Source organism: Haliotis asinina, chromosome 4 (genome assembly GCF_037392515.1).
Source record: "Haliotis asinina isolate JCU_RB_2024 chromosome 4, JCU_Hal_asi_v2, whole genome shotgun sequence".
Classification (NCBI taxonomy): Eukaryota; Metazoa; Mollusca; class Gastropoda; order Lepetellida; family Haliotidae; genus Haliotis; species Haliotis asinina.
In genome coordinates, this window is record NC_090283.1 from 15883951 (window position 1) to 15910483 (window position 26533).

General features: G+C 38.3%; 2 protein-coding genes across 4 annotated transcripts; one reads left to right on the forward strand and one right to left on the reverse strand.

Moving 5' to 3' along the window:
* Positions 1-916: 916 nt before the first annotated feature.
* On the reverse strand, positions 917-16668 carry LOC137281322 (uncharacterized). Its single transcript, XM_067812493.1, has 3 exons — positions 16607-16668; positions 8537-8736; positions 917-5447 (listed from the first exon to the last, which is right to left on the reverse strand). Exons 1-3 carry the CDS (start codon positions 16609-16611, stop codon positions 3829-3831), a joined length of 1824 nt encoding a protein of 607 aa, XP_067668594.1. The 5' UTR covers positions 16612-16668; the 3' UTR covers positions 917-3828.
* A 20-nt stretch (positions 16669-16688) lies between these two features.
* Positions 16689-25555, forward strand: LOC137281324 (uncharacterized). Of its 3 annotated transcripts, none has more exons than XM_067812495.1 (3): positions 16689-16739; positions 19708-19991; positions 21353-25555. In XM_067812495.1, exons 2-3 carry the CDS (start codon positions 19751-19753, stop codon positions 22774-22776), a joined length of 1665 nt encoding a protein of 554 aa, XP_067668596.1. In that variant the 5' UTR covers positions 16689-16739; positions 19708-19750; the 3' UTR covers positions 22777-25555. The 3 variants fall into 3 exon arrangements, with proteins under 3 accessions (XP_067668596.1, XP_067668599.1, XP_067668598.1); XM_067812498.1 differs by having other exon boundaries at positions 16690-16739; positions 21359-22872; XM_067812497.1 differs by having other exon boundaries at positions 16704-16800; positions 21353-22872.
* Positions 25556-26533: the final 978 nt, after the last annotated feature.

Below are 26533 nucleotides of genomic sequence, written 5' to 3' on the forward strand. Positions count from 1 at the left end.
ACGTTTCACCGGCGGTGACGCCATTGTCAGAGGTTGTCCCCCAAAACGTCAAAAAACGGAGTAATAAATGAGGAATATCCGACACATGTGATATTGTAGGAAACGGTTCGTGTCACGAATTTGGGACATTTGTTTGCAAATAATGTCATTTGTATCTACAATGAGGTGAAATAGTACTTAACGGTGTACGATGTTGATTTCGCTCATACGACGACGTACATGCGCATGCGTGTGTAAGTGTGGCTGCTTGTACTAGCCCATACTAAAGCTGGTATTACAGTGCCAGCTCACTGAGATACCATGTCGCAGTTAAGCAATGATACCCCACTCAGACACATCATACTGATTCCTGATCAGTCCTTGATGTATCCATCGATAGGCAGGGAACAATAAGTACCATATTTTAACGTCTTTGGGTATGAAGCTGCCGGGATCGAACCCGCGAATTCCAACTCTCCAGGCGGACATGCTAACCAGAACACCATGGACCAACCAACACTGAAAGCCATAATCCTTTCTACAGCCACAACAAATACGTCACTTTTACAAATACCACTGCAGCAGGATTGTGTCAGTTTAATAATATATCAATTTCAATCAGCTGCAGTGTCTAGAGTCAATGCTGACCGATTTGGAGCAAAGGAAAGCTAATGGTGTTCCCAAAATCACCCATTCTGTCACATCACCTTGGCGATTTTCGTCTTAGTCTAGATCTGCACAGTGACATTTTTTCATGTCTGGAACACTGAAATTACCATTGCCATCGTAATTAACTTGTCAGTGATACAAAGTACATGTGAGTACATGAAATTTAATGATTTTGTGGGTACCAATTGCATGTCACACTTAAGTGCTAGCCATTTTTGCAAGTTGGAAACATCTAATTCAAACATACATTGTATGATGAACCAAGACAACTGGCATAACCTTTATTACCGAAAATACTGTACAGTAACATGTTCAACCAAATCCATTACAACAACATATAAACACATACTACACAATATAATGACATAATTCAGGACCCTTCTCAAGGAAAATGAGGTGGTTGTACAGACATTTTACACCTTTATGCACATAAATGGACACATGATTTTGATGCAAGTGACTAATTGTCACTTGCCCACTATTTCACCTATTTTGGGTCACCAACAATAGCTGGCTATGAAACAAATTCATGAAAAATGTCTAAAGGAGAATATTTTGTCACTTTCCACGGACTATACACAATATTGGATAACTTATACAATAGTTTCAAGACACCATTCATATACAGCAGCACATAAAGCCAAAATAATATGAACATTAAAGATTTCAGTTGAAATTTGACTGATGTTGTTCCAGTGTCTGAACCTCATGAAGGTCCCAGGGTAAAATGGGCCTTCAGCAACCCATGCTTGCCACAAAAGGCGACTATGCTTGTCGTAAGAGGCGACTAACGGGATTGGGTGGTCAGGCTTGCTGAATTGGTTGACACATGTCATCGTTTCCCAATTGCGCAGATCGATGCTCATGTTGTTGATCACTGGATTGTCTGGTCCAGACTCGATTATTTACAGACTGCCGCCATATAGCTGGAATATTGCTGAGTGCGGGGTAAAACTAAACTCCCTCACTCTGAACCTCAATGAAATGATAATGAAAGAATGGACAATGACTAAAACAAAATGTGAGCAACTGTTAACAAACCAATTCTGGACAAGCAGATGACAGGTAAAAAGTGCCAAAAGATATTCTGAAAATATTGATGTTGTCAATATTGATATATCAAACATACTTTCACAACAATGATGGATTTCACATCTTTTTGAAATGTCATAAAAAAACATGAAATCTAGCTACAGGCCTTTTAAGTGATTTTAAGACAAACATACAATTAATTGCACAATAATTACCAAAGATAGTAGCCCTACACTCTTTTCATCTCAAGGTTTAATGACATACAAAAGTAGAATATTTTTAATGTGCAGTGACCAAACTATCAATGTTATAATTAAGAACCTATAAGGTGACTACTGTCAGTCAGATGAAGCAAGACAGTCATTAAATGATTAAAATGCTGAATATTTCAAAACACAGAAAGTTAAAATCTTATCTACAGGATTGCACTGTTTTAAATTCTAACACACTAACCAACAGCAGAATACTGTCAAAAGAAACAGACAAGATATACATACATACTGTCAATATAACATGTATATTTCAAACTACATTTATCCACACAGTCGTCAAATCGCAGTTAGAACTAAGCTAAAACCATAAACACATTAAATCAAGGTCGCATATACAAGTTTTAGAGTCATCATTCCATTTTCTACAAAGCAAAACACTGATAACTCAAAACACAAGACATGGTGTCCTTCTCAGGGCGCATAAAAAATTAGAGCAGACTTTTGTCTAATTTTGAAAAATTAGAGCAAACTTTTAGGAAAACAACTGCTTTACTATGAGAGTGTGGCGTTTTGATACAGATTGTTGTACTGTTTGTCATTCCTGCTTGATCTGTATCAAAAAGTCGCACTCTTGTAATAAAGAAGTTGTTACCTAAAACGTTTGTCAATTTTGACATAAATCTGCTGAAATTTTTTATGCTTCACATTTCACAAGGCTTGGCAATTTTGTTCTTCCCAGCTTCTAATATGCCACTCACAAGTCAAATTTATGTTGTTAAACAGGACTTACATGCATGTCAATGCCAACATGACTCCTTTCTCTCACAAACCTTACTTGCAGTCATATGAAACTATAGAATATGTCCTTTGCACTCTAAGTACAATAGGAAATGTATGGAATAATGTGCACATTGTGATGGTGTATTTACCTTGCACACTATCCCCTTTAGAACAGGAACAAACACCAATCGGCATCGACAATGCGATGTTGCTTCTTGTGTGAATATCCTCTGTACCACACATAATCAAGAACTATGGATCATCACAAGCTAGACTTATACAATACGATGTTGATTCTATTGAGGGTATCTGCATTACAACACATCCCCAAGAAATAATATTCTTCACAAGTCTAGCTGCTATAATATGATCTTCATTGTAGCTTTAACATATTGAACATCACCTAAGTGACACATTGAACAGAACTAAGGCTTCATCAAGGTATGGCACATACAAAATAATGCTTGCTCTAGCTTGAGTATTGCCTAAGTAATAAATCCCACTGGACTAATGTTCAACACAGGCTAAACGTTTACAAAACCACTGTTGTTCTGACTTTATCTCATAAACATGATAAAGGAACACATCCCGCATAACTAATGCTCCTCGAAGCCTGGGTATATACAAGATATTGGTTCTATGTATAGGATGTTTCTAAGCAACATCCACCAAGAATTAATGGGCATCTACATCATGACGTTGGTTCCAGCTGAAGAACCTTCTGTACAACACATTCTCAGGACTAACATTCTTCTCAAGCATTAAGGAATATACAACATGACGCTGGTTCCTGAATATTTCATGCAATCCAAGAACATGAAATGATGTTCAATCTCAGTCAACCCTCAGAAACAGAACACATGCTAACACTGAAAACACAACAAGTACAATTCAGGCTCCCCTGCAAGAACTAACTGACCACTTACTTGAGGTAATTACAGCGGAGTGTTAGTGACAGGGCATCTTGTGTATCACCACCCTAACTAACAGACCTCTTATTTGAGGTAGTTACAACAGACTGTTAGTAACAATGTAATTTCTAAATCATCAACGTCACACATTCGCAGAATCCTTACTTGCGACATTGTTTTCAGATATGGTGCATGTACTCATTCTAATGCTACGTGTCTTCCCCCTTTAAGCTACATCAAGCTGTTTAATCAGCATCCAGAGGCTCAGCTACATCTGTATCAGCTTTAAAGTTGGGCATGCTTTGGGATTCTTTATCCTTATGAACCTGCATTCGATGGTGATGCAACTCCTTGGGATGGTAGAACACACACACACAGTCTTCACACTTGTAGGGGTTCGCACCTGTATGAACCTGATCTCTATGATAATCCCGCTCCTGGCATGAATTAAAAGCATCACCACAGTGACTGCACTTGTAAGGGGTCTCACTGGAGTGAACTTCAGCTCTGTGAGACCGTAATTGGTGGGGATAGGAAAATGCCTCACTGCAGTAATTGCACTTATAAAGCATCTCTCCAGTGTGCACCCTGGCCCTGTGGTGCTTCAGCTGTTGGGCATAAACAAAAGCTTCATTGCATTCTGGACACTTGTGCAGCTTCTCACCAGTGTGGTATTTCGCTTTGTGATACTTTAAGTGCTCCTTTTGTTTGAAATCACTGCCACACTCACTGCATTTGTGCGGTCTCTCCCCAGTGTGAAGTCGTCGATGCCGTTGCAGGGAACAGCTTAGGGAGAAACGACGGGAACAGAACTCACATTGGTATGGCTGTTCCTTTGTGTGAGTCCGTTCGTGTGTTGTTCTGTGGCTGCTCACTGCAAATCTCAAGTCACAATATCGACATCCATACGGCCGCTCTCCCGAGTGGAGCCTCTCATGAGTCTGCAGGGAACTTCTAGAATTGAATCCATTCCCACAAGTTCCACATTTGTATGGACGCGTGTTGGTATGAATGAGCAAATGCTTTTTCAGGACTGACTTTGCAGAGAAGCTTTTGTTACAGATTGGACATACTGGGCTTGAAAGCAACAACGTTTTCAGATCACATTTTGAAAAGTCTACAGAAACATCAGATGTTGTGCTGTCAACAGGTGCTTTTGGATCCATCTGCTGATCTGATTTGGAACTACTCGAAGATGTTTCTGCAAAGAAATTATTCATCCCTTGCTTTGGAGCCAGTTGGTGGCTTTCAAGAGAGGAACTTTTCTTCGCGCGATCTTTTGTGCAGTGTGTATCTGTTTCTTGTCCCCCTTCAGCTGTATACACATTCTGTATACCTAAGGATTTATATAAAGTTTTCACATCTATCATGTCTGTATCTGGCAAAGCTACAACGCCTGGAGCAAGACTTTGCACATACGGATATCCTGGTACCTGAGGCATTGCAATTTTTCTCATATCAGCAGCATCTGAAGACTCTTGGATGATCATAGGCTTGTGTCCCACATCTTCGGAACCACTCTCTTCATCTCTTACCGCGTAACTCCTTGAGTCTGTACGTGCTGGAAAAATGTTGCCAGTATTTGGTAAACATTTTGAATCTTCACTTGAAGTAGAGCTGTGTGGGGTCTCAGGAGACAGGACAGAACATACTGCTCCACCATGTTGAGAGGATGAAGCACCTTCACACACACTGTTCTTGCCATTGGAAGTAGGTAGCTGTTCGCAAGGCTGCTTAAGATGGGTTTTGTTAGTGTAATCAATTGGTCCTAATGTGTCAGCATCTTCATTTTCACGTTTCAGTGTTGATACCTGTACGTCTTCTGCATTAAGTTCCTGTTTTCTACTTGATGGTTGCTCTTGTTCTGAAACCAATGCAGCATACTGATTAGCTCATGAAGACTTTCTTTTCTCTTTGTAGGTCATTCAAACTCACTAAGTACTGTATCTAATTATACTTATAGCTATCCTCGGTAGAAGCACAGACAAGTCATATCATAATAATAAGTTGTTATCCACTACATACAATGCCTTTATTGTTACCATGGTTACATACACCCAGCGATCAGGGGCATAAGTCACCATTAGGGAGAAAACCATGGGGTTACACAAGATTGTTGCTGAAAGGGTTGGAAAAGATCTCAATACTATCTAAATATAAAGCTTTCAAACATAACAGGTTTACACACAAAAACTGCCTTGCTACATGCCTGCCAATCTAAGTGCAGAAACGTATTTATGACTCTGAACTAGGTGCCTTTCACAAGTTTTAAACAAGGACAAAAGCATTATTTTGTTCAAAATTTGTCCTCAATGGTTCCTACTTGTACAACTAAATTCATGACATAAAAACACAGCTTTTGATGACACAAGTAAGCTAAGGACAAAAGTCTTGCTTGTATACGTCCTTAATATCAAAGAAATCTGGCCCCGAAAAAAGAGCAAATGTTATTAAATAACTTTTTACAGTTTTAAAGATTTTTGCTGCATTTTAGGGATAAATATAGAGCTGAGCAGTAAGTGAGTGAGTTTAGTTTTATGCTACATTCAGCAATATTCCACATATAGCCGTAGCAATATGTCCAGAGAGTGGTGTGAAGTACACACTGATTCTGCCTAATGTGTAATGGTTGGCATGTGATGAAAACATAAGGTCAAAATAGAAACAGAAGGCTGTGTACTGATCTCTATCTCCTAGGGCAAGTTCAAACAAAAATAACCCGTGAAGATCTGAACTGGAATTGACCTTCAGTAACCCATGTTGACCTTCAGTAACCCATGCTCATTGTATGAAGCTACTATGGGACTTGGAGGTCAGGCTGCTGACTTGGTTGACACATTGTATGAAGCTACTACGGGACCAGGAGGCCAGGCTGCTGACTTGGTTGACACATTGTATGAAGCTACTATGGGACTAGGAGGCCAGGCTGCTGACTTGGTTGACACATTGTATGGAGCTACTATGGGACTTGGAGGCCTGGCTGCTGACTTGGTTGACACATTGTATGAAGCTACTACGGGACCAGGAGGTCAGGCTGCTGACTTGGTTGACACATTGTATGAAGCTACTATGGGACCAGGAGGCCAGGTTGCTGACTTGGTTGACACATTGTATGGAGCTACTATGGGACTTGGAGGCCAGGCTGTTGACTTGGTTGACACATTGTATGAAGCTACTATGGGACCAGGAGGTCAGGCTGCTGACTTGGTTGACACATTGTATGAAGCTACTATGGGACCAGGAGGCCAGGCTGCTGACTTGGTTGACACATTGTATGGAGCTACTATGGGACTTGGAGGCCAGGCTGTTGACTTGGTTGACACATTGTATGGAGCGACTATGGGATTTGGTGGCCAGGCTGCTGACTTGGTCGACACATTGTATGGAGCTACTATTGTACTTGGTGGCCAGGCTGCTGACTTGGTTGACACATTGTATGGCAATTGCATAGATGTTCAGGCTGTTGCTCATGATGTTGACCACTGGATTGTCTTGTCCAGACTGCATTATATTCTGACCACCACCACACATATACTGACCACAACACTAAACTCACTCACTCATACAAAAATACAGCTATTATAATTGCCCATTCTCAACATAAAATGTATTTACCTTGTAGTTTCAGAGCCAAACAATTAGAGATAGCATAAGTAAATAATTTACTTTGTGCACTGAATCAATTTAGATTCAAATTTAGCAAGCTGCATGTTAAAACAAAATTATGCAATGTTCTTCCCAGAGGAAGAAATGGTGGAAGAAAAGTTAAAAAATGTCTGTGATACTTTCTAAAGAGTCAAAAAGTAACAAATCCTGACAATGTTGGTCAATGCTTAATGACATTAGTGAAACACTTATCGGCAAATTGTCACAAGTTATACCACTGCATGGCATGTATAGATGCTTTGTCGTTAGTCTCATTTGTACAAAATAATGCGCAAGTTCAAAGTTTAATAGATTCTTTTAAGAAGTATTCTAAAATATCCGATTTCAGAGACAACTAGTAACATGTTGGGATATAGTCCCATTCATCAAATACAAACTTGTGTGAATTGTAACAGAATAAATACCTACAACTTGAGTTTATTGAGGTATGTACTTAGATATATACCACAATTTGTTTTCATGTTTTTGACCAAATTTGTCTGCCATTTCGGTGTCTACCAACAACACTCACTTATCCATTCCCTGAAATTATATTCCTGTCTGGATAAGGAGCACTGTGGCCAGAACATTGTGGGAAATACACACTGATTCTGCCTAACGTGTAACAGTTGGCATGTGAAATGTAAAAATAGAAGCAGAAGGCCATTGATCCCTATCAAGTTAAAGGGTAGGTTCAAACAAAAATAGCTCATGAAGATCAGGCTGATTTCCCATATGGGTAAAATGTGTCAAGCCCATTTCTGTTGTCCCACACCATGGAGATATTTTGAATCTACGATGAATGAGCGTTCAGAAAATACTAAATGTAAGTTTCTGAAAAATATGCACACAGCAGAAATTCACTGTTGAATATCGCCAAAGTTTGCTCAAATTTTGCACATTTTTGTCAGTATTTGATTTATAAGTCCTCTTTTTACATTTTCATTCATGTCATCCAATATCTTGAACATCTATCACTGACTGTAGCAAATTTTCATAAATAACACTTTTAGGCACGTTTATGTAAGATAAGCAGAATCTCACCATCTGGCAGTCATGTGAATGAGTGACCTACTCTCAGGTAGTCACTTGTACATGTAACAGGAGACCATCTCGCATACACATTACATCCTCTACGGATGATATTGCTGGAATATTGCTAAATATTTAGTGGCATAAAACGAAACTCACTCAGTCTGATACTTATTTACTGATATCATGAATCCAGTCAGAATATCAAATGCATTATCATATTCTATACTGATCCAAGACTTTAGCATATCATGTGGCTGTTAATGGTATATTTACCTGTATTTTTCTTCTCCTGCTCAACCTCAAGTCTTTCTTTCAGCTGATGGTAGATGAATCGAAGTCTTTTATAAGACTTCATCAATTTCTCCCTCCCTTTCCTCGTTTCAGCAACCTTCCTGAACATTCCTTCCAGGTCGGCCATGTTCCATACATCCTGTTTTGGAGCCTTCTCCATGGCACTTTCAGAAGTCTCTCCGCTAAACACACACACACACAAAAAAAAGGTTACTATTTTGTTCATGTTAGATCTAATATCAAAGTTTTATCTTGTATGTCTGGATTCCAAAGTTTGGCCTGACAAGTAATCATCTGTCTTCTCGAACTTCTTTTAGTGGCACTTGAAGACGTTGGAGAGTCAGATAAGCGCAAACTTTATGGATGAACAACTTCATTATCCATGTAATTCGAAATAGATTCTTGGTAACCGCTTGAAAACAATACAAGAGTTTGTATCAAAAGGCTGCATCACCCAAACAAAGAAGTCATTCATCCTTAAACATGTTAAAGCAGGTCCTTATGCTTCAGAAGTTAGTTTGTTATTCCATGTCAAAGTGTTCTATATTCCAGCTATATGATCTGTAAATCATGTGTAGTTGGTGGTACATGTGGACCTGTCAGTGCAGTGATTAACATCATGAACATCTAACTTTGTCTTTGGTATGTGGTAAAATCCTACAGACCCGTGAAGATCCCAGGGTAGAACAGGCCTTCAGCAACCCATGCTTGCCATAAAAGGCAACTATGCTTGTCGTAAGAGGCGACTAATGGGATCGGGTGGTCAGGCCTTGGTTGACACGTCATCGGTTCCCAAATGCGCACATCAATGCTCATGTTATTGATCACTGGATTGTCTGGTCCAGACTCGATTATTTGCAGACCACCGCCATATAGCTGGAATATTGCTGAGTGTGGTGTAAAACTAAACTAACTCACACACTCACTCACTCACAAAAATCCTACAGCCTAGTCCGTAAACCAGGCGAAATCATGATGCTCATGATGTTGATCACTCGATTTTCTGTCCTTGACTTGATAATTTACCAACAGTCAACATACAAATGGAATACTGCTGAGTGCTGCCTTAAACAAACACCAAACCAAACCCAAATTTACTTCATGAAAAAGAAACAAAATCATAGACAGTTAGGTTTGATTGGTCTGTGGTCTGTAAGTATTTACTGACGACACAAATGTACTAAAGGTTGTACAATGGCACATGCACCCACATCCATCCTTTAGTGTCACCCATCTGTTTCACTTAGTACCTGTGAGAACTGCAACGCCTACCCTTTCACATGTTACACTATTTTACTGGTGCTTCGCTCAGTTGTTGAGGTTTTGAATTTATCTAAATATTCTATTTTGTGGCTGAAGCCCATCCCAACATGTAACACAGGTGTATTTTGTGAGGACAGGTTAAAAACAATCTAGTTCGTCTTCATGCTGGGTCAGTTTTCAGATCATGATGGAGATGTTGATGAGATGTCTGAAGACTAGTTCTGTAATGTTGCAACCAGATGATTCGAATAGGAAAGATTTAACCTTGAAATAGTGTTTTATTTATATATTAAGGTGTACAAAAGACAACATAATTCAAATACATAATAATCAATCACTATTTTCACAAATGGCAGACTGCATTGTTAAGGTTCACACATCAATAATATTTGAGGCTTAATTATGTTCAGTATTGTAATGAAGACTAATTAATCTAATTAGATCAAAGCCACAATGTCTTTCCTGTAACAACAGTAATACATATATTTTCTTAAAAATACATTGATTCCTAAAGATATTGCTTTGTAAATTCTACCTTACCTGTTATTTTGTTACACACACTTAAATATTTAGTTCTATGTTTGCATGTTTATGAAATAAACCTGATCAAAACTGTGTCAGATGAAAAGTGAAATCTGCTGGTACTTTTCAATGTTCTTGATATCCCCTCAACTGTCTGTAATAAAAAAATATTGCACTGAAGGCAATTTGAAGAGAATATTTTGATATTTCTGATTGATTTCTGACAATGTCTTACTCTGTAGATCATAAAACATTTACTTTCAAGTCCTGTTGTATGAAAGACAGTATTGTTATGCTGAAGACACTCTATGTTATTGGAAAGAAACTATGTGAAATAAGTTTGAAAAACTACATAATTGTAACAAAAATCTTTGATCTATCTGTAATGAAAGAGAGAATTCTTTGCGTGTTACCCTCAGAAGTATAGTAAGTGTTACATCATACATGTTATATCAATATCTCCAAATAAGGTGACTAACAATGACATGTTTGTTACAGAGAAGACGATTCGATTGTATATTTAGTTAGGATAAGAATACATCAGTGGCACTGACGATAAGCTAGGTTCATATCAATCAGTTTCTAAAAGTATTGTTTTTACCAAACTTGTAGACCAAAATATATACTCTATATGTTAGAACTTTGCCTATATGTTAGCCTACATGCATGTCAGTGTTACTTGGAAAGACATTTCAGAACAAGTTAATGGAAGATAAAGAAGAATTAAAAAACTATAGACTTCATGCTTTAAATAAACAACAATTAAAGTAGCAGTTACCATGTTGAAATTTGTTTCTTTCAGGAACTCAGGAAAAATATTTAATGACAAGTTTGACAGTATTTGTCATGAATTTATGAAACTGTCAAACAGGTTTACAAGTAACAAATGTATCAAAGTTTGGATTGCCATCCTCAAACTGTCAAACAGGTTTACAACTAGCAAAAGAATCCAAGTTTAGATCATCTGCCTCAAACTGTTAAACAGGCTAGCTACTAATAAAGTATCAAAGTTTTGATCATCTGCCTCAAGCTGCCAAAGTAACAAATAAATGAACAAAATTAATCTCTGTATTTGTCATACCCATTTAGCCAGTTCTGAAAAACATACAGAAATAAATGTTTCACTGATTTGGGATGTTTGTTTATGTTGTTGCTGTAACTTTTCAATCCAAATCGAATTAAAACATGGGATGTTTGTTTTTGCTGTTGTTGAAAGTTTTTAATCCAAATCTAATTAAAACATAACCATAGCCACAAATCAGAGGCAGGCAAACTTGTTTCAGTCGAAGTAAGAGCTCAGGTGAGTAGTACATCCTATTGATTATATCCTAATTAGAAGTATTTCAATTGTTAATGAAACTACCTTAATTGCTATTTGGAAATGTTAACGAATCAAATTGATTTTTAAGTCGATCAATCAGCCTTGTTGTTAAAGTTGAAGAAGATTACAACAAAGGACCTGTTTAAGTTTCCAGTGTGCCACACTCTGGCAATTAGCTCAGTTATCCATTGGCACAGTTGTGGTCTGTGGATGGGGAATTTGAAATGTCAAAGTCACCTGAAAGATTCTTCATGTCGTACTGTCCGCCCCAAATCCGATACATCATGAAACAAGTGTAAATTATGACCGAATGAACCCCAGCAAATTATGAATGAATGAGCTTGAGTAAATTATTTTTGTAAATTATGAGAACCTGTGTTAATTAAGTAAATTATGAACTATAGGTATTGCCAGGACATGAAAACTTGGCTACGTGCTTGGCTTTTACTATGCCATTAGCATTTCATTAACGTTATGATGATATTATGTTTCAGTGCTATATGTGTCAATGTACAATCTTTCCAAACAAATTTTTCTGTGTGGTCTATATGACTAGGAATAAGGACCTTTGACTTTTTGGCCATGGCCCATTTGACATTCACCTCGGCCCTTTTTGACTTTGCACTTCTCGGCCATTTTGCCCTTCGGTCCTTTGGACTAGTAACCCTACACCAGTTTAATACAAGCCAATAGTAACAATTTGAATCTATGCTGGTATATGTAAAACAACATTTTTCTTAAGTTGAATAAAATCCTGAGATTGAAATGTTCAGTTGACAAGGCAAAATTACTAGGACTCCAATCTCAATGACACGTTTTGTGATTTACATCTTCGTTAAAAGTGACATTCATCGGTAAATTTTCACTGCAAACAAACTTTAAACCAGGAAGGCTGGCAGGGTATGATGATACCGAAACACGTATCAGAACTATATCTACGTCGTCCACTGTGGTATCTTGACTGTAAGCAATGTAATTTTACTCTCAAACCTTCATGGTACATCCCCAGTGCTTGTAAGATTTACCTGGAAATTGCTCGTTTGGTGTCAACTATTTCTTTCTGGGTTGTTGTCAACCCAAACAAGTGACGTAAAATTGTTTTCTAACTGACCTTCACCTTAACACAGATGAAAACGAGACTGCCGCCAAAAAGACGGACACGCACCGGCGCTGTGATGATTTAACACATGCAAGCAGCATAGAACTGGAGTGAAAAAAAAGACTCCAAAATGAGATTTAATCTGCAGATAGATATAATATCTTGCCTTTTAAGATGCCTAACCTTGTGTCTCAATATATGGTAACTCGAAGAAGAATAAATAATTACACACGCAAATTATTTCTTTACTCGATTCCTAACTCAAAGATCGCTTGATCAACGTACAGGGTAAACCTGATAAATATGAACACGGAGAATCATACGTTAATCATCGAGATAGTACTGCTAAACGCGTCGTTGGCAGAGGTACTACTATCTAATACAGGTAAGTTTCCATGTACAGAGACGTACCGAAATGAACATGGAATTAAGAAACGCACCCGGTAACCTACGAGTCGGGCGAGTCCATATTCCTTAGCCCCCAAACCGTAACCGTACAAGTTCTTTGCTTGAAAGTGGTATTGTACATACATTCTACCATGACTATGCGAAATACTCGAATTTGATCGAGCAGTCAATAAGATCAAACACCTGGTCTTCGATTTCAAATGAAATTTGGGGACTATCAATTCGACCAAACATTCGTACATATATATTCGCTTATCTCCTTTATAACTTTCTATTACCCAAAACTGTTAGAGCCTGAATTTTATATCACACACTTGCAAGATAAAGGTCTGATGAGGGCGTTTTGTAAATTACGAATAGGTTTCCGTGATCTGAGAGTTAATCATGTACGTAAATCCAAAAGAGACTAGCCAGATCTAAGTGTATCCATTTGTAGACACTGTAATCTAGGGTATATTGAAAATAAATTTCATATATTGTTTGTGTGCACAATGTACTCCGACTTAAGAGCCAAATATCTGCCATTTATTTCATTGCCTGTTACAGATAAGCACACACTGTCCAATCTTATCAATGCTAGAAATATTGATGTTATTAAAGCAACCGCATTGTACTTAAAACATGTATTCAAAGCAAGAACTGTAAATCACAACAAGTGACCTGCATAAAATGTACCTGTATTTGTACTGTAGGCCTCAAGGCCCTAAATACTGAATAAACAGAATTGAATTGAATTGAATACTACCCAAAACTATCGATATTTGTTCGTCAAATTGTGAATGTTTGATTGACATTATTAGAAGTTGTTAAGTAACAAGAGAGTAAGATTCTTTATCATGTTTATGGATAACAACTTCTTTATTACATATGATGCGACGTTTAGATCCTTATACCGTCGTCAAGCCGAAACGTCGCATCATATGTAATAAAGAAGTTGTTATCCATACAGAATCTTACTCTTAAATTGTGAGTTATATTGTACATGGCGAAATATCAGTGCATGTTTGTTCACCGTGCAATCAGATGCATCTCACACACCAGCAGCTCCGATCAAGAAAACTGCACACAATATAAAATGACTCGTCCAGGATATTCCTATTTTTAAGTGGCATACATATATGCTCTATATTGACAGACTATACTTAGCATTCCAGCAGACCCCTTAAATTCACTGACGAGAAGCGATCTTGCTCTCGTCTCTTCATTTTTGCATACATTTGATAATGAAACTGAGCTTGGCTATCGACTGAGAATGTACATTTTCGCTACGACCTGTCCTTGTGAAACATACATAAAAGATCGTACGCCCAAAATATCAACTCGATCCGTACCTTGAGACGTACAACTAAATCCCTATTAAATATTTGCAAAAATATCGACGTGAGCAAGTAATATGAATTATTTCATTCAGGCGTACTCTTTGCATGTTGATTTTAGTGCATCTATTGAGCCGACACTTGGTGACTGAGTATACTAACGATTCATATATTCACTTATTACTGTAGTGTAATATTTTTACGGCAATATTTCACTAGTGTGGTACATCTAGACGTATGACGTCTCGGTTTACATGACGTCGCAATGCTAGTGCCGCTGTCACAACAGTACGAGGCCTCACTTGACTCGCGGAAAGCAAAAGTCCACTGTAGGCAGCGTAGCCGCAGTTTGTGTTGAGCAGCAATACAGAATACTAAACTCGCTTCAGTGAAATACCATTTTTATTAAACTAGTGAGAGATTTAGTATCAAACTCGCATACCAAATCGTTCACTCGTTCAGTTAAAATGGTCTTACAGGGAAGGTCGTTTAGTATCCTCTATTTATTATTTCTTGTGGGACAGAAAAATGTGAGATTGGTTATAAGGAGTAGTTCACAAAGTATATTTTTTTTCAGCTGCGTCGACACAACAAGATACCATGTACTGAAAATAATATATTGTTATTACATTTGCAAAAGCGTGAATGATACAATAAATTGGTTCACTAAAACAAGTTTTAACATTTAACATTTAGCATTTCGTGGCACATTGTGTTCGCAAATTCCAAGCATCCCCTTGAATTAATATTAAGTGGTCAATCCATTGTTCTTGTTAATGTTAATATCTTTCTTTCTTGGCCAAATTACAATATGTCTACCAGTGAAGATCCCGGTTAGATAGTCTGCGGAGAAGATTAACGAGATCAGACTCGCAGACGTTGTTGAAGCACATCATCACAGGTCGATACACATGACATAAATCGATGGATTGTCTGGTCCAGGCTCACTTATTTTCAGACCCCCTACATTTTGCGTGAATATTCACCAGTGCGTCGCTAAACAACAAACAAAACATATAGTTGCAATGAACAGCCGTTCTCTTTGTTTGTTTGCTTAATATCTCAATCGGGTACATTCGATCCGCAAGACAAACTCCTATAAGGAAGCAGGGCGTGAAAAGACAATCAGGTGATTGGGATGAGTGATCAATTCACTGACCATAACGACACTATCTATTGTCTGTTGGTCGTATCTCGCATGGATTCAGGTTATTGGGGACCTTTACCCCCAAATCACGGTAACAAACCGTCCCCAAATTAGGATCATACATGTATTGATTAAAACAGTATTCACCCCCTCACTGACAGAAAGTGTTCAAATAGTCGTATTGGTTGAAAACTATGGGACACACAGATCAGTATTTCGTCCACTACAATAATTTTGTAAATACACGCAACAGGAATGGGTTTTTTGGTTATTAATATGCATGACGCTGAGCTAAATCATATTGTGCCCAATCTCGCCACGTGGAGTGGTCTGGACATGTCGTCGTAGAGATCAATATCGAGACAGTTTCTGCGAATTCGTTGTTGAGTTCCTGATTCGTTTTATATGTCCGATACGTACATTTCTATAACAACCATTGCAGTAAAATTCACACCTTCTAAAAATAGTAACGGCGGTCGAGGTGGAAAGCTCGACCCCGTCCTGTTAGAGACTCACGCCTCCCCCTAACCCTCAACAAACACTCAGTGGTTCACAGGCTCACGAGAGGCAATGTCAGCGCAGACGAGAATTTGAAAAATCAATACAGACGCCCAAATGTATAATGTATGAAACAGACGATAGCTGTGAAATTGTGCCCTGTACATGGGTTTTCAAACTCGAAATATACCTTTCCCCGTACACATGCCTTTATTCGTTCAGTAGTTGATCAGTAAGTATTCGTTTCCGATGTCCAAATTAAGGGGTCATATATTCGCCATCTTCCCTGACCATATTAGGCAGCATAGACGAATGCTCCAAATTCGCATTTCAAGTGATCGCCGTTTCGAAAAACAAAAATCAACCAGTGGTAGTGGTGGGCAGATATTCACGACAACGAATAACATTTCAGAATCAACAGCATGGAGTAAAACGTTCGCTAGATCAATACAAACAAGAACGACTTGAATATACCCACCTCATTGTCTTTTGTCTTCGACAGCCGTGATCGTTTTCCGTGCACAATACACTTCAACATTTACAACTCACCAGGTTGAAACGAGAGTTACCTGCCCTTAGATAGAAGGCTGGAATCGTGAAAGAAAACAGATGTGAGAATTATTAATTGTTATTTCCAAGACGTTTGTTTCTAATTAGTATTTGAAAACAAAGGTAATGAATTGTTCATATCTTACGTTTGTCGAAGGTATGACTTTCATTTACGCGTGGAATTAAAGTGTTACGTGCGCTGAGGGTTTGCAGACGACGCATTCGTGGAATGATAAGTCATCTGGAGAATCAAACATCGGATGTGGATACTCCTCGGAATAGCGTTCTTATCGCTGTTATTTTTTACGTCTGTGGACTCATTAAACACAAGCTGCTTTTCAATGTACGGCTATACTAAATTATGTAATAAATTTACCGAAGTCGCTTTCAAATAGCTGTAAAATTTATCTGACACAGAGCAGGAAATTTTTAATTCACTCAAGTAGGAACTATATGTACATGCCTACTTAAGAAATAACCCTGGAACATGCAGATATATGATTAAAATAATCTGAAAAAAAATCTTTTAGCATTTTCTCAAGTCAGTTGATTTCCTAGAGCTGAGAACAAGATGAGGATAGGCGATAGAGTTTAGGAGGGGATGAAGCACAGGCTATCGTTTTGTTATGTGTATATGATTTGAGATATGTGAAAGCTCCAAGAATTTGACAAGTTGTCCAGTGTGTTTGCTAAGCACGATGTGTAGGCTGACATTTATGAGACAGTAAAGCACTGAAATGTACCAACAGAAATTCAGTTTCCAGAAAGTTACATGCATGGCTTGCTGCCAGGCATCCCATTGTCTTCTTGTTTGTAAAAATGTAACTTTGCTTCAGAGGTTTTCATGACAATACTTTTGTAACATTCTTACACTAACTGATGACTCAAATTTAAAGTTCAATGACTTGGTGGTATACAATCTCACCATTAAAGGTTAATGAGTGTTGCTGAACACATACAGCCTGGATTTGATTTACTCAGTGGAAGCCCAAGTGCCTGATCAGCGTGGATATATTAACAGTGTCTGCTTTTAAAATGGCACAGTCACTTGAGCACAGTATATGATAAGACCGCAGCTATAGTCAAGTGAGTGAGTAAATACTTATCGTGGTGTCGGCAATATTTCAGCCATATCATGACAAGGACAATTAATAATTACTTTTTAGGTCAATAAAATTAGAAATTACAACCCTGTTGATGAAGAACTGTAAAACTACCTGTGCAGGTATAGTCTAGTGGACAGAGCATCTGGAAAGTTAAATGTCCTCATTTTCATTTCCTCCAAAAGACATTACATGATGGTACTTAATGTTACCCTGCCTGTTGCTTGTTGTTGTTAGGGAACAACACAGTCAGCGTCAGTTTTTGCAAAGTACCGGCATGATTCATGGCTGTTACAAGCAGACCCCACGCACACACTCACACCCAAACAAACCCATGTTTTCCAATTGTGAGGTGTGATTACAACAATCTTGGCCTGGACTTTAAGCCCCATGTTACCTGGCCAGCACTGGTAAACAGTAAGGCTGTTGTGATTCACTCAGGGCGGTTGGGTAGCCTAGTGGTTAGAGCGCTTGCTCGTCACGACGAAGATCCGAGTTCGATTCCCCACATGGGTACAATGTGTGAAGTCCATTTTCTGGTGTCCCCTGCTGTGATATTTGCTGGAATATTGCTTAAACTGGTGTAAAGCTAAACGCTGTGTTTCACTCATATGCCTGTTGAATTGGACCATAGGCTTCATGAATTCAATGAATTATTAGAATTTAGTACTCATGATTCTTTTATAAAGGTGTTTTATTCCTTGACTTGGATGTCATTTATGGAAATGACATATCCGAAATGGAATATATCAATGTTTGTTGTTGACGTACATATTGGACAACATATAAACCCCTTCAGTGCATTTATTCGCAATATTTACGATTAGCAGAGTTGAATATTTGTTAATTTTTATATAGAGAACTGTTTACTTGAACATATGAGTTATTGATGGGATGATAGTTAACACTCTTGTCTCTTAAGTTAGCCTTTATTTAATGTATCTCTTCATTGTCCTGTTAAATTCAAATTCAAATTCGCTGTCTACATGGTCAACATGACAGGTATCTGTTTCTTATTGTTTCTTTGTATATAGTAGATACCGAATAACACATGAACTGTTGACATATTCAACACATCAACAGTTGATTGGTTGGTCAGTTTATGTTGTTGTTCAGTATTAGTTATTGTATTTGTCATTATTCGTGTTTGCACCGAGTGTTCATGATGTGTATCATTTTTGCCGCACAGTTGATTTGTTGCAGCTCTGAATGTAGTAAGTAGACTATGAAACCTTTAGTCAGTTGTCGTATTTGTGATATGCTGAGTGAGTTGATAAAATACTAAAGCTGTAGACATTTGTCAATATGAATCTAATGTGTGAAATTTATGTGAAAGAGGATTTTCTTGAATATAGCTCTGTTCACCTAGCAGTAGACCAGTGAAGGTCCGTAGTAGAATAGGTCTTCAGCACCCCATGCTTGCCATAAAAGGCAAGAATGCTTGTCGTAAGAGGCGACTAACTCACCCAGCAGTAAATGGGTACCGGGTAGGAAGAAATGACAATAATGTTACTGTCAGTCTGTCAGCAACTCACAGACTGCTTTGGTTGTATACTCCTCAGGAAGCATTTGAAATATTGAGTGTACTCTAGGTGTATGACCAGGTGTGTTGATAATGATGGGCTTAGAAAGTACATGGCATACATGAGATTATGTGCTTGAGCACAGATTATTGCTGTTGTACACACAGGTTATTACTTTTTATTTATTTTTATTTTTTTTCATTTTTCTTATTAGTTGGTAGTTCCAATTAGGAGTGAGTGAGTATGGTTTTATGTTGCTTGTAGCAGTATTCCTGCTAAATCATGGGTACACCAAAAATGGACTTTACACATTCTCCTAAGTGGGGAATCAAACCCAGGCATTTGTCATGACAAGTAAACACTTGAACCACTGTCTTTCTATATCTAATTAATTCTTTTTTCAGTGTGTGATTGCTGAGCTGAGTTGAGCTGTAGGGCCTGGTTGTCATGGATGATGAAGCCACAACTCACCATGGCAACAGGAAACACAGGGTGAAAGGAACATTAAAAGACACTGAAAAAGAACAAGCAATTCCCCATGGTTGTGTTGACTTTGAGGCGGAATTCGAAAAGATTGCCCATGAGAGAGAAGCTCGAGATAAGCTACAGAAGAAGTATGACAAGTTGAAAAGAATATACCTAAAGTTGCAGCAGAAGTACCTAGAGAAGGAGGAGCAGCGAAAACAAGGTTGGCTCAGGATGTTATTAAATAATAGGGCTTTAACATCAGTTAAGATGTGGTGTTTTAACAATATGATGTATGATTTTGAATTTCTATTGATGTAGGATTATGCACTTCCTGAAAGGTTTGTTTACTGACACTTCTCATTGTATAGTTTGGCAATCAAATATCACACAATAAACATTAACATGAGATTCATATTAGAAACAGTAATAGCCGCTTATATGGCAGTCATATATAGGCGCATTACCTGCTCCTGGTTCTGCATACATTACTATTCACGGTCACAGGACACTATCGTACCTTCAAATAATTTTTAAACTCCCTGGGGATTATACAGCCATGTTTCCTGTTAAGTGAAATGAACTAAACACTGATATTGCCAGAACATCCTCATGGGTAACCACAGCTTGGTAACCTGAGACAGTGTGGATCTAAGAACCTTGACAAAGGAAAATATGCAAATGTGTACATCTTTGGAGCAGACCCTAGATTGCACTGTTGTACTCTCACAGTCCATAGCTACAATGAACATGCATTTAGAGCTTGTGTTTCCTACCTCAGAAACTGTCGTGAAGTATTTACAAACACACACACACACACAAGAAAAATCCCAAACAAAAAACAAACAAACAGTAAAACAGACAAACAAAAAACAAACAAACAGAACATTAAATATCCCCATCCTATCAAAGTTTCTCCTAAATTGTCTGATTCCAAGCTACAATGTTAGGCCCTTTTCTTGTGCCCCTGATGTGATGTTGTTGGATTAATGCATTACTGCTGTAAAAACCCACCTTCCTGAGAAGAGGACTAAGTTGAAGGAAAAACAGCTACGCAACTGTGGATTTAATGGCCAAGGGTGCGGAGGTTCTTGTGGGCTACCCCAATTTTGAAATGGAATGCTAATAGTAAATCTAAAAGATTTTAGCTATGTGGCAGCTAGCATCGCCAACATAATTGTTACTAGCCAAAGAATGCTGAGGCCAAAATGACAGAAACTTTGCAACTCGAACAACGCTTGGGGTCACATATGGGAGGGAACGCCTCCAGACGTAGCTGTGTAATTGTTAATCTAAAATTAATGCTAAGACCCAAATGACGGAAATGTCGCAACCCGTCCAACGCTGAGGGTAAAAAATGGGAGCGAATGCCACCAGACACAGCAGTGTAATTGCTAAATCTCTAATTAATGCTAAGGCCCAAATGACAGAAACATTGCAGGTGTAAATGGAAGTGAATGCTGCCAGTCCCCGAAACTTAACTGTTACTAGATTACCTGGAACTTTAAACACATCTGTTTAATGAACATAATATGTTGTTTCACAGTTTGCCTTCCAACGTCTTGTGTGATTCAAGAGTTTTAGTTTCAGGCAAAGAACCTACCCTGGAGGTCGTGAACGTGAAAGAGGAACCTGAGGAGAAGGAACCAGGCAAAAATCAGCATTGTCTGAACTCAAGCCAACCAACAAGAGTCCAAGCCATTGAGAAAAAGAACTTGTCCCGTATAGCCCCCAAAAGGAAATGTTCTCCAAGGAAATCTCAGATTCAGGCCAATATGGCTTTAAGTGTGACACGAGTCATCGAATCAGAAGTCCTGGAGGAGGATGAGGAGGTGAAAGGAAAAGCATCCCATTGCAGGAATGCTAAAGGCAGACGTAAATCATCTAAACCTCGAAAGAAAGATGAATCAAAGAAAGATTCTAAGAAAGAGCAAAGTGATGGAAAGAGGGAACACGTGAAGTTGTTGGAGGATGTAGGTGGGTGTTCTCCAGATCATGCTGAAGATGATCATGTTGAGGATGGTTTGTGGTTTGATGTTGAGGATGGTGGAAAATCAGAAACAGAAGCTGTGTCTCAGAATAAGAAACGAAAACGGAGCATAAAACCTAAAAAACAAGAAAAAGATAAGGAAAAGGAAAAGAAGGAAAAGAAACAGGATTCACAGGTTTTCAGATGCGAGACTTGTGGCAAATTCTTGTCCTCACGTCCAACTTTGGAAAAGCATTATCGCATCCACACTGGTGAAAGGCCTTACCAGTGTGATGTTTGCGGAAAGAGCTTCAATTCGCTCAGTTCTTTCACTAATCACACAAGAATTCATAATGGAATAAAGCCTTATAAGTGTCACTATTGTGAGAAATCGTTCACAGAAACAAGCCAACGAACAACTCATGAACGCACCCACACAGGAGAGAAACCATATATGTGTGACTTGTGTGGAGGTAGATTTTCTCTTCGAAGCTCTCTGGTGCGACATCGTCGAATTCACACGGGTGAGAAGCCATATGTTTGTAGTGAGTGTGGCGCTGCATACTGTCAATACACTCAACTGTCTCACCACAAGAAAAAGTGCGGCCGACTCTCTGCCCTCCCAACCCTCACCCCACTGCTCTATCAGAGTGACATGTCTGAATATCAGACAGAGAAAGAGTCAAGTGAGGCCAAAGTAGAGAATCAGGTTAAAACGGAAATGGATTCTGTTCCTCGCAAAACAGCTCAGCAAAATTTAGAGGACACAGGAGATACTGCACATTCAAAACCTTGCCTTCAAAAGTCAAAAACTGACTCTGAGAAAGAATTTCAATCTCATCAGCTTTGTAAGCCACCTGAAAGGGAATCAGTTATTTCAAACTCAAACTCAAACTTCCAACATTTTCATCCATATGTGCATCCATTAAATCATGCTTTGTCTAACTTGCCACATTTCACTCCCCAGGAACCTCTCTCTAGAGAAGCCATGGAGAGACTGTCAGTTCCTCATCCAACATGGCTGCTTAATAATTCATAGTGTTAAACATCCATGAACATCTGGGTTGCAGTTGATTTTCAACAATCCATTCTTGTCAGAAGGGGCAACTAACAGGATCGGGTCATAGGCTCGCTTGGTTGACTCATGTTGTCTTATCCCAGTTTCGTATATCGTTGCTCATGCTGTTGATCACTGGCTTTAACTGGTGCAGACTTGATTATTTACAGACCTTATAGCGGGAATATTGCTGAGTGCGGCATTAAATAACAAACCAACCATCTATAGTGCACAACACTTTCATTGTGCCACAGGCAATCTGTAGCACAAATGGGGTTTTGCAGCATAGAGAATATGACCTTTCTTCTTACATGTGAGCAAGCTTGGCAACCTGCTTACTTCCCTCACTTGGGTTAGAAAAATATTTTTTGAAGGAGGCGAAGAACAATCTGAGTACCACAAGTGGTGCTTAAAATGTCGAATAAACCATATTTCATGTGAGTAATTATTAAATATGGGGTTGGAAATCAGAGAGCACAACCAGGTGAGGAAATGGGAGTGCACCTTTGATGGTGGTGATATTTCATTTTGACGTGTGAAACATTTTTCAAACCGAAGCGAGGGAGTACGCTCCCTTGCATACCAGTATAAGATTCATATTCTCCATGCTGTGCAAACCCATTTGCATTTTAGTTTGCCTGTGATTGTACGATGGAATTCAAGAAGCTTGTTAATGTGGTAGAGATTCATATGATGGTATGTAGTTTAGAGTATTTGCTTGATTGATAATTCAAGTACATGACAAAATGGAATGCAAGTTACAAGGTAAGGATACAGGTCTAGGTTTGGTGAGCATTGTAGCTGGTTAATTCAATACTGTTTCATAGTTCAAAGTGAAAGTGGGAAAGTGAACTTAGGGGGCCATTTTCAGGATCATTAGTCATGTTCTGAATTCAGAATGGGCCTTTGCCCTTCAACGTTTTTTATTCTAATGTGCAAAATGGCCCATGGCCACTGACTTTCCAGATCCCACAGTTCATATTGTACAACGTTTTCGTTGTTCAGTGAAATATGAAATAAATGAAATGTTATGCTAAAGATGTATATATGTGAAGGTGTGATGTAGAGTTCAGTATTGTGTTATGATTCATATTGCACAACATTTTTGTCGCAAAGTGCAATACAAATGAAATATTATCACAGTAAAAATACATGTGTTGACATGTGATTTACTACTCATAATTAATATTGCAACATTTTTGTTGTTCAGTGGATTCAAATGAAATATTGTGATAAAGATATATGTGTCAAAGAGTGATTTCCAGCTCATAATTGCTATATATTTATAATTCGTGTTGCATCACATTTTTGTTGTTTAGTGGAAAACAAGCCGTGAAGGTGAGAGCTAGAACTGATCTGCAGTGGCCCATGCTTGTCATAAAAGGTAACTAACAGGCTCGCTGAATTGTTTGTGATATGTCATTGTATTCCAGTTGGGAAGAAGGATGCTCATGTTGTTCATCACGAAAGGTGACTAACAGGCTCGCTGAATTGTTTGACATATGTCATTGTATTCCAGTTGGGAAGAAGGATGCTCATGTTCATCATGAAAGGTGGCTCGCTGAATTGTTCATGCTGTTCATCACCAGATTGGTGTACACTCGATTATTTACTGACAGCCACCATATAGCTGGATTATTGCTGAGTGTGGCCATTAAACTCATTCACTCACTCAGTAGCATACATGTGAAATGTGGAGAAGTGTGTGATTTAGTGCATCTGATTTCAGTTCTTATAAACATTATTTATGAACATGTTGCATAAATTATAATTGTTTTGAGTACCTTTTAATTGAATGCTTGTTAGTGGAGGCTTAAAGCCTTGTGTTCTAATCTCTTTTATTCATCAGAATAAGTCCTGCTGTTCTTATTGGCTGACCTTTGAGTCTGACAACTGCCTGTTGTTATAGATTTTACTGTGCTTTGTATTCAGAATATTTAACTTTTTCTAAGAAAAATGTTTTGAAGATCTATATGATTTATCAAATCTTCATTCAAATTGGAAGATTGTGTTAGTGTGCAATATATTGTTCTGGAGTCATATTGGTAAATGGTTACAAGTCTGAACAGTTTTCAACCATATATATAATGTAATGTTACCTTAGTCCAGACCAATTTTATTTCTTGTTTTGCAGATTTTATCCACATGCAATATTATCACCATGCAAAGTAATAGTCCTTTTAAATACTCAAAGTATTTTGCTTTTGGCAATGTATGAAGTGTATGTATGCAGCATACATGATCAGCTCTTTGTTGAATGGGATCTTTTCTGACAAGTAACACTAGCCATTGGTTAGTGAGTTTTGATGCAATTTAATGCATTGTCTTCCTTCAATACAGAGTGTACACTACAGGATGGCACATCGGTATACAGGGAAGGCTGCCCTTAAACAATGTATATGAGACAAAATCAAATTACCAAATAATATTGTTGTAAGTTTCCAAAATGGACCAACAAAAGAATTCAGATTTTTTTTTTATTTGATTGTGAAAAATTCTTATTCATGAAAAAATATGACAAGCAGATTCATAGAACAAGAAATAAAATTCGTCTGGCCATTTGTGTAAAAGTACTTTTGATTTTTTACTTTTTTGTCGGAGACGAGGATCAGGTCGTCACGCTTAGACTTGGTTGACTGATGTCATCGTATCCCAGTTATGTAGATCTATAATCGTGCTGTTGATCACTGGATTGTCTGGTCAAGTTTTGATTAATTACAGACTGTAATCATACAGCTGGATTGAACAAAATAAAAACAAATATGTACCTGTCATTCTTCGATTATTTGTAGACTGTATACATAACTGGAATTTGGCGTTAAACAAAATACGTTGGCATTTGAGATATTTCGAATTTGAGTAAAAACGTCAGTTTCTTATGAGAAAACTTTCGATCGGGTGGCCAGGTTCACTGACTTGCTTGACACACGTCATCATATCCCCCAGCTTAGATTTGTGCTAATGTTGTTGATCACTGAACTGTCTGATCCAGATTCGATTTTATTGTTTTACACATTGCAGTCATGTATCAAGAATACTGCTGAGTGTAGCAGTAAACAACAAGAACAGCCAAACAAAAGAAGCTCATTTTTCTCAAAAATTATTGTTAGGGTGTGTGTTAGAATGGGAGTTACCTTGCTTCGTGAAGCTCATTTACTTGGTCGGACCACAATGTAGCTGGAATGTTGGCCCAGCGTGGCATTAAACAACCAAACACTCATTTACTTGGTGTATGTATGTCATAGTAAACCAATTGTGTAGATCATGGCTCATGCCTAGTGCTGGATTGTCTTACCCAGTATTTATGTGGAGACCTTCATCAAATATGTGAAATGTTACAAAGTAGCACATCAGAGACTGTTATTTAGTCTTAGCCTACTCTGCTCAAAGCGAGAACCCTAAGACAATAGTATCTCCTACACATTAGCATAGACTTATGGCCATCATAACACTGAGGAATGAAACCCTGGCCGCAGCCAATGCCAGCATTTATACTCTACGATAGTGACCTGATTTCTTTGCATGTTGATGTCTTCCGTTACAGTTACACACAATGGATGGCTTGGTCTTACTAGTCAGGTTGACCAACATATCACTTTCTAAGATCAAAAGTGCCGACAGTACTTTATCAGACAACACTTGATGTGCACCTTTTGCAATACGTCACACTGCCAGGCTATTCTAGTCTGTCCCCTCGCAATCACCTCGTAATCGAATACTTTTGCATTACGTCACATTG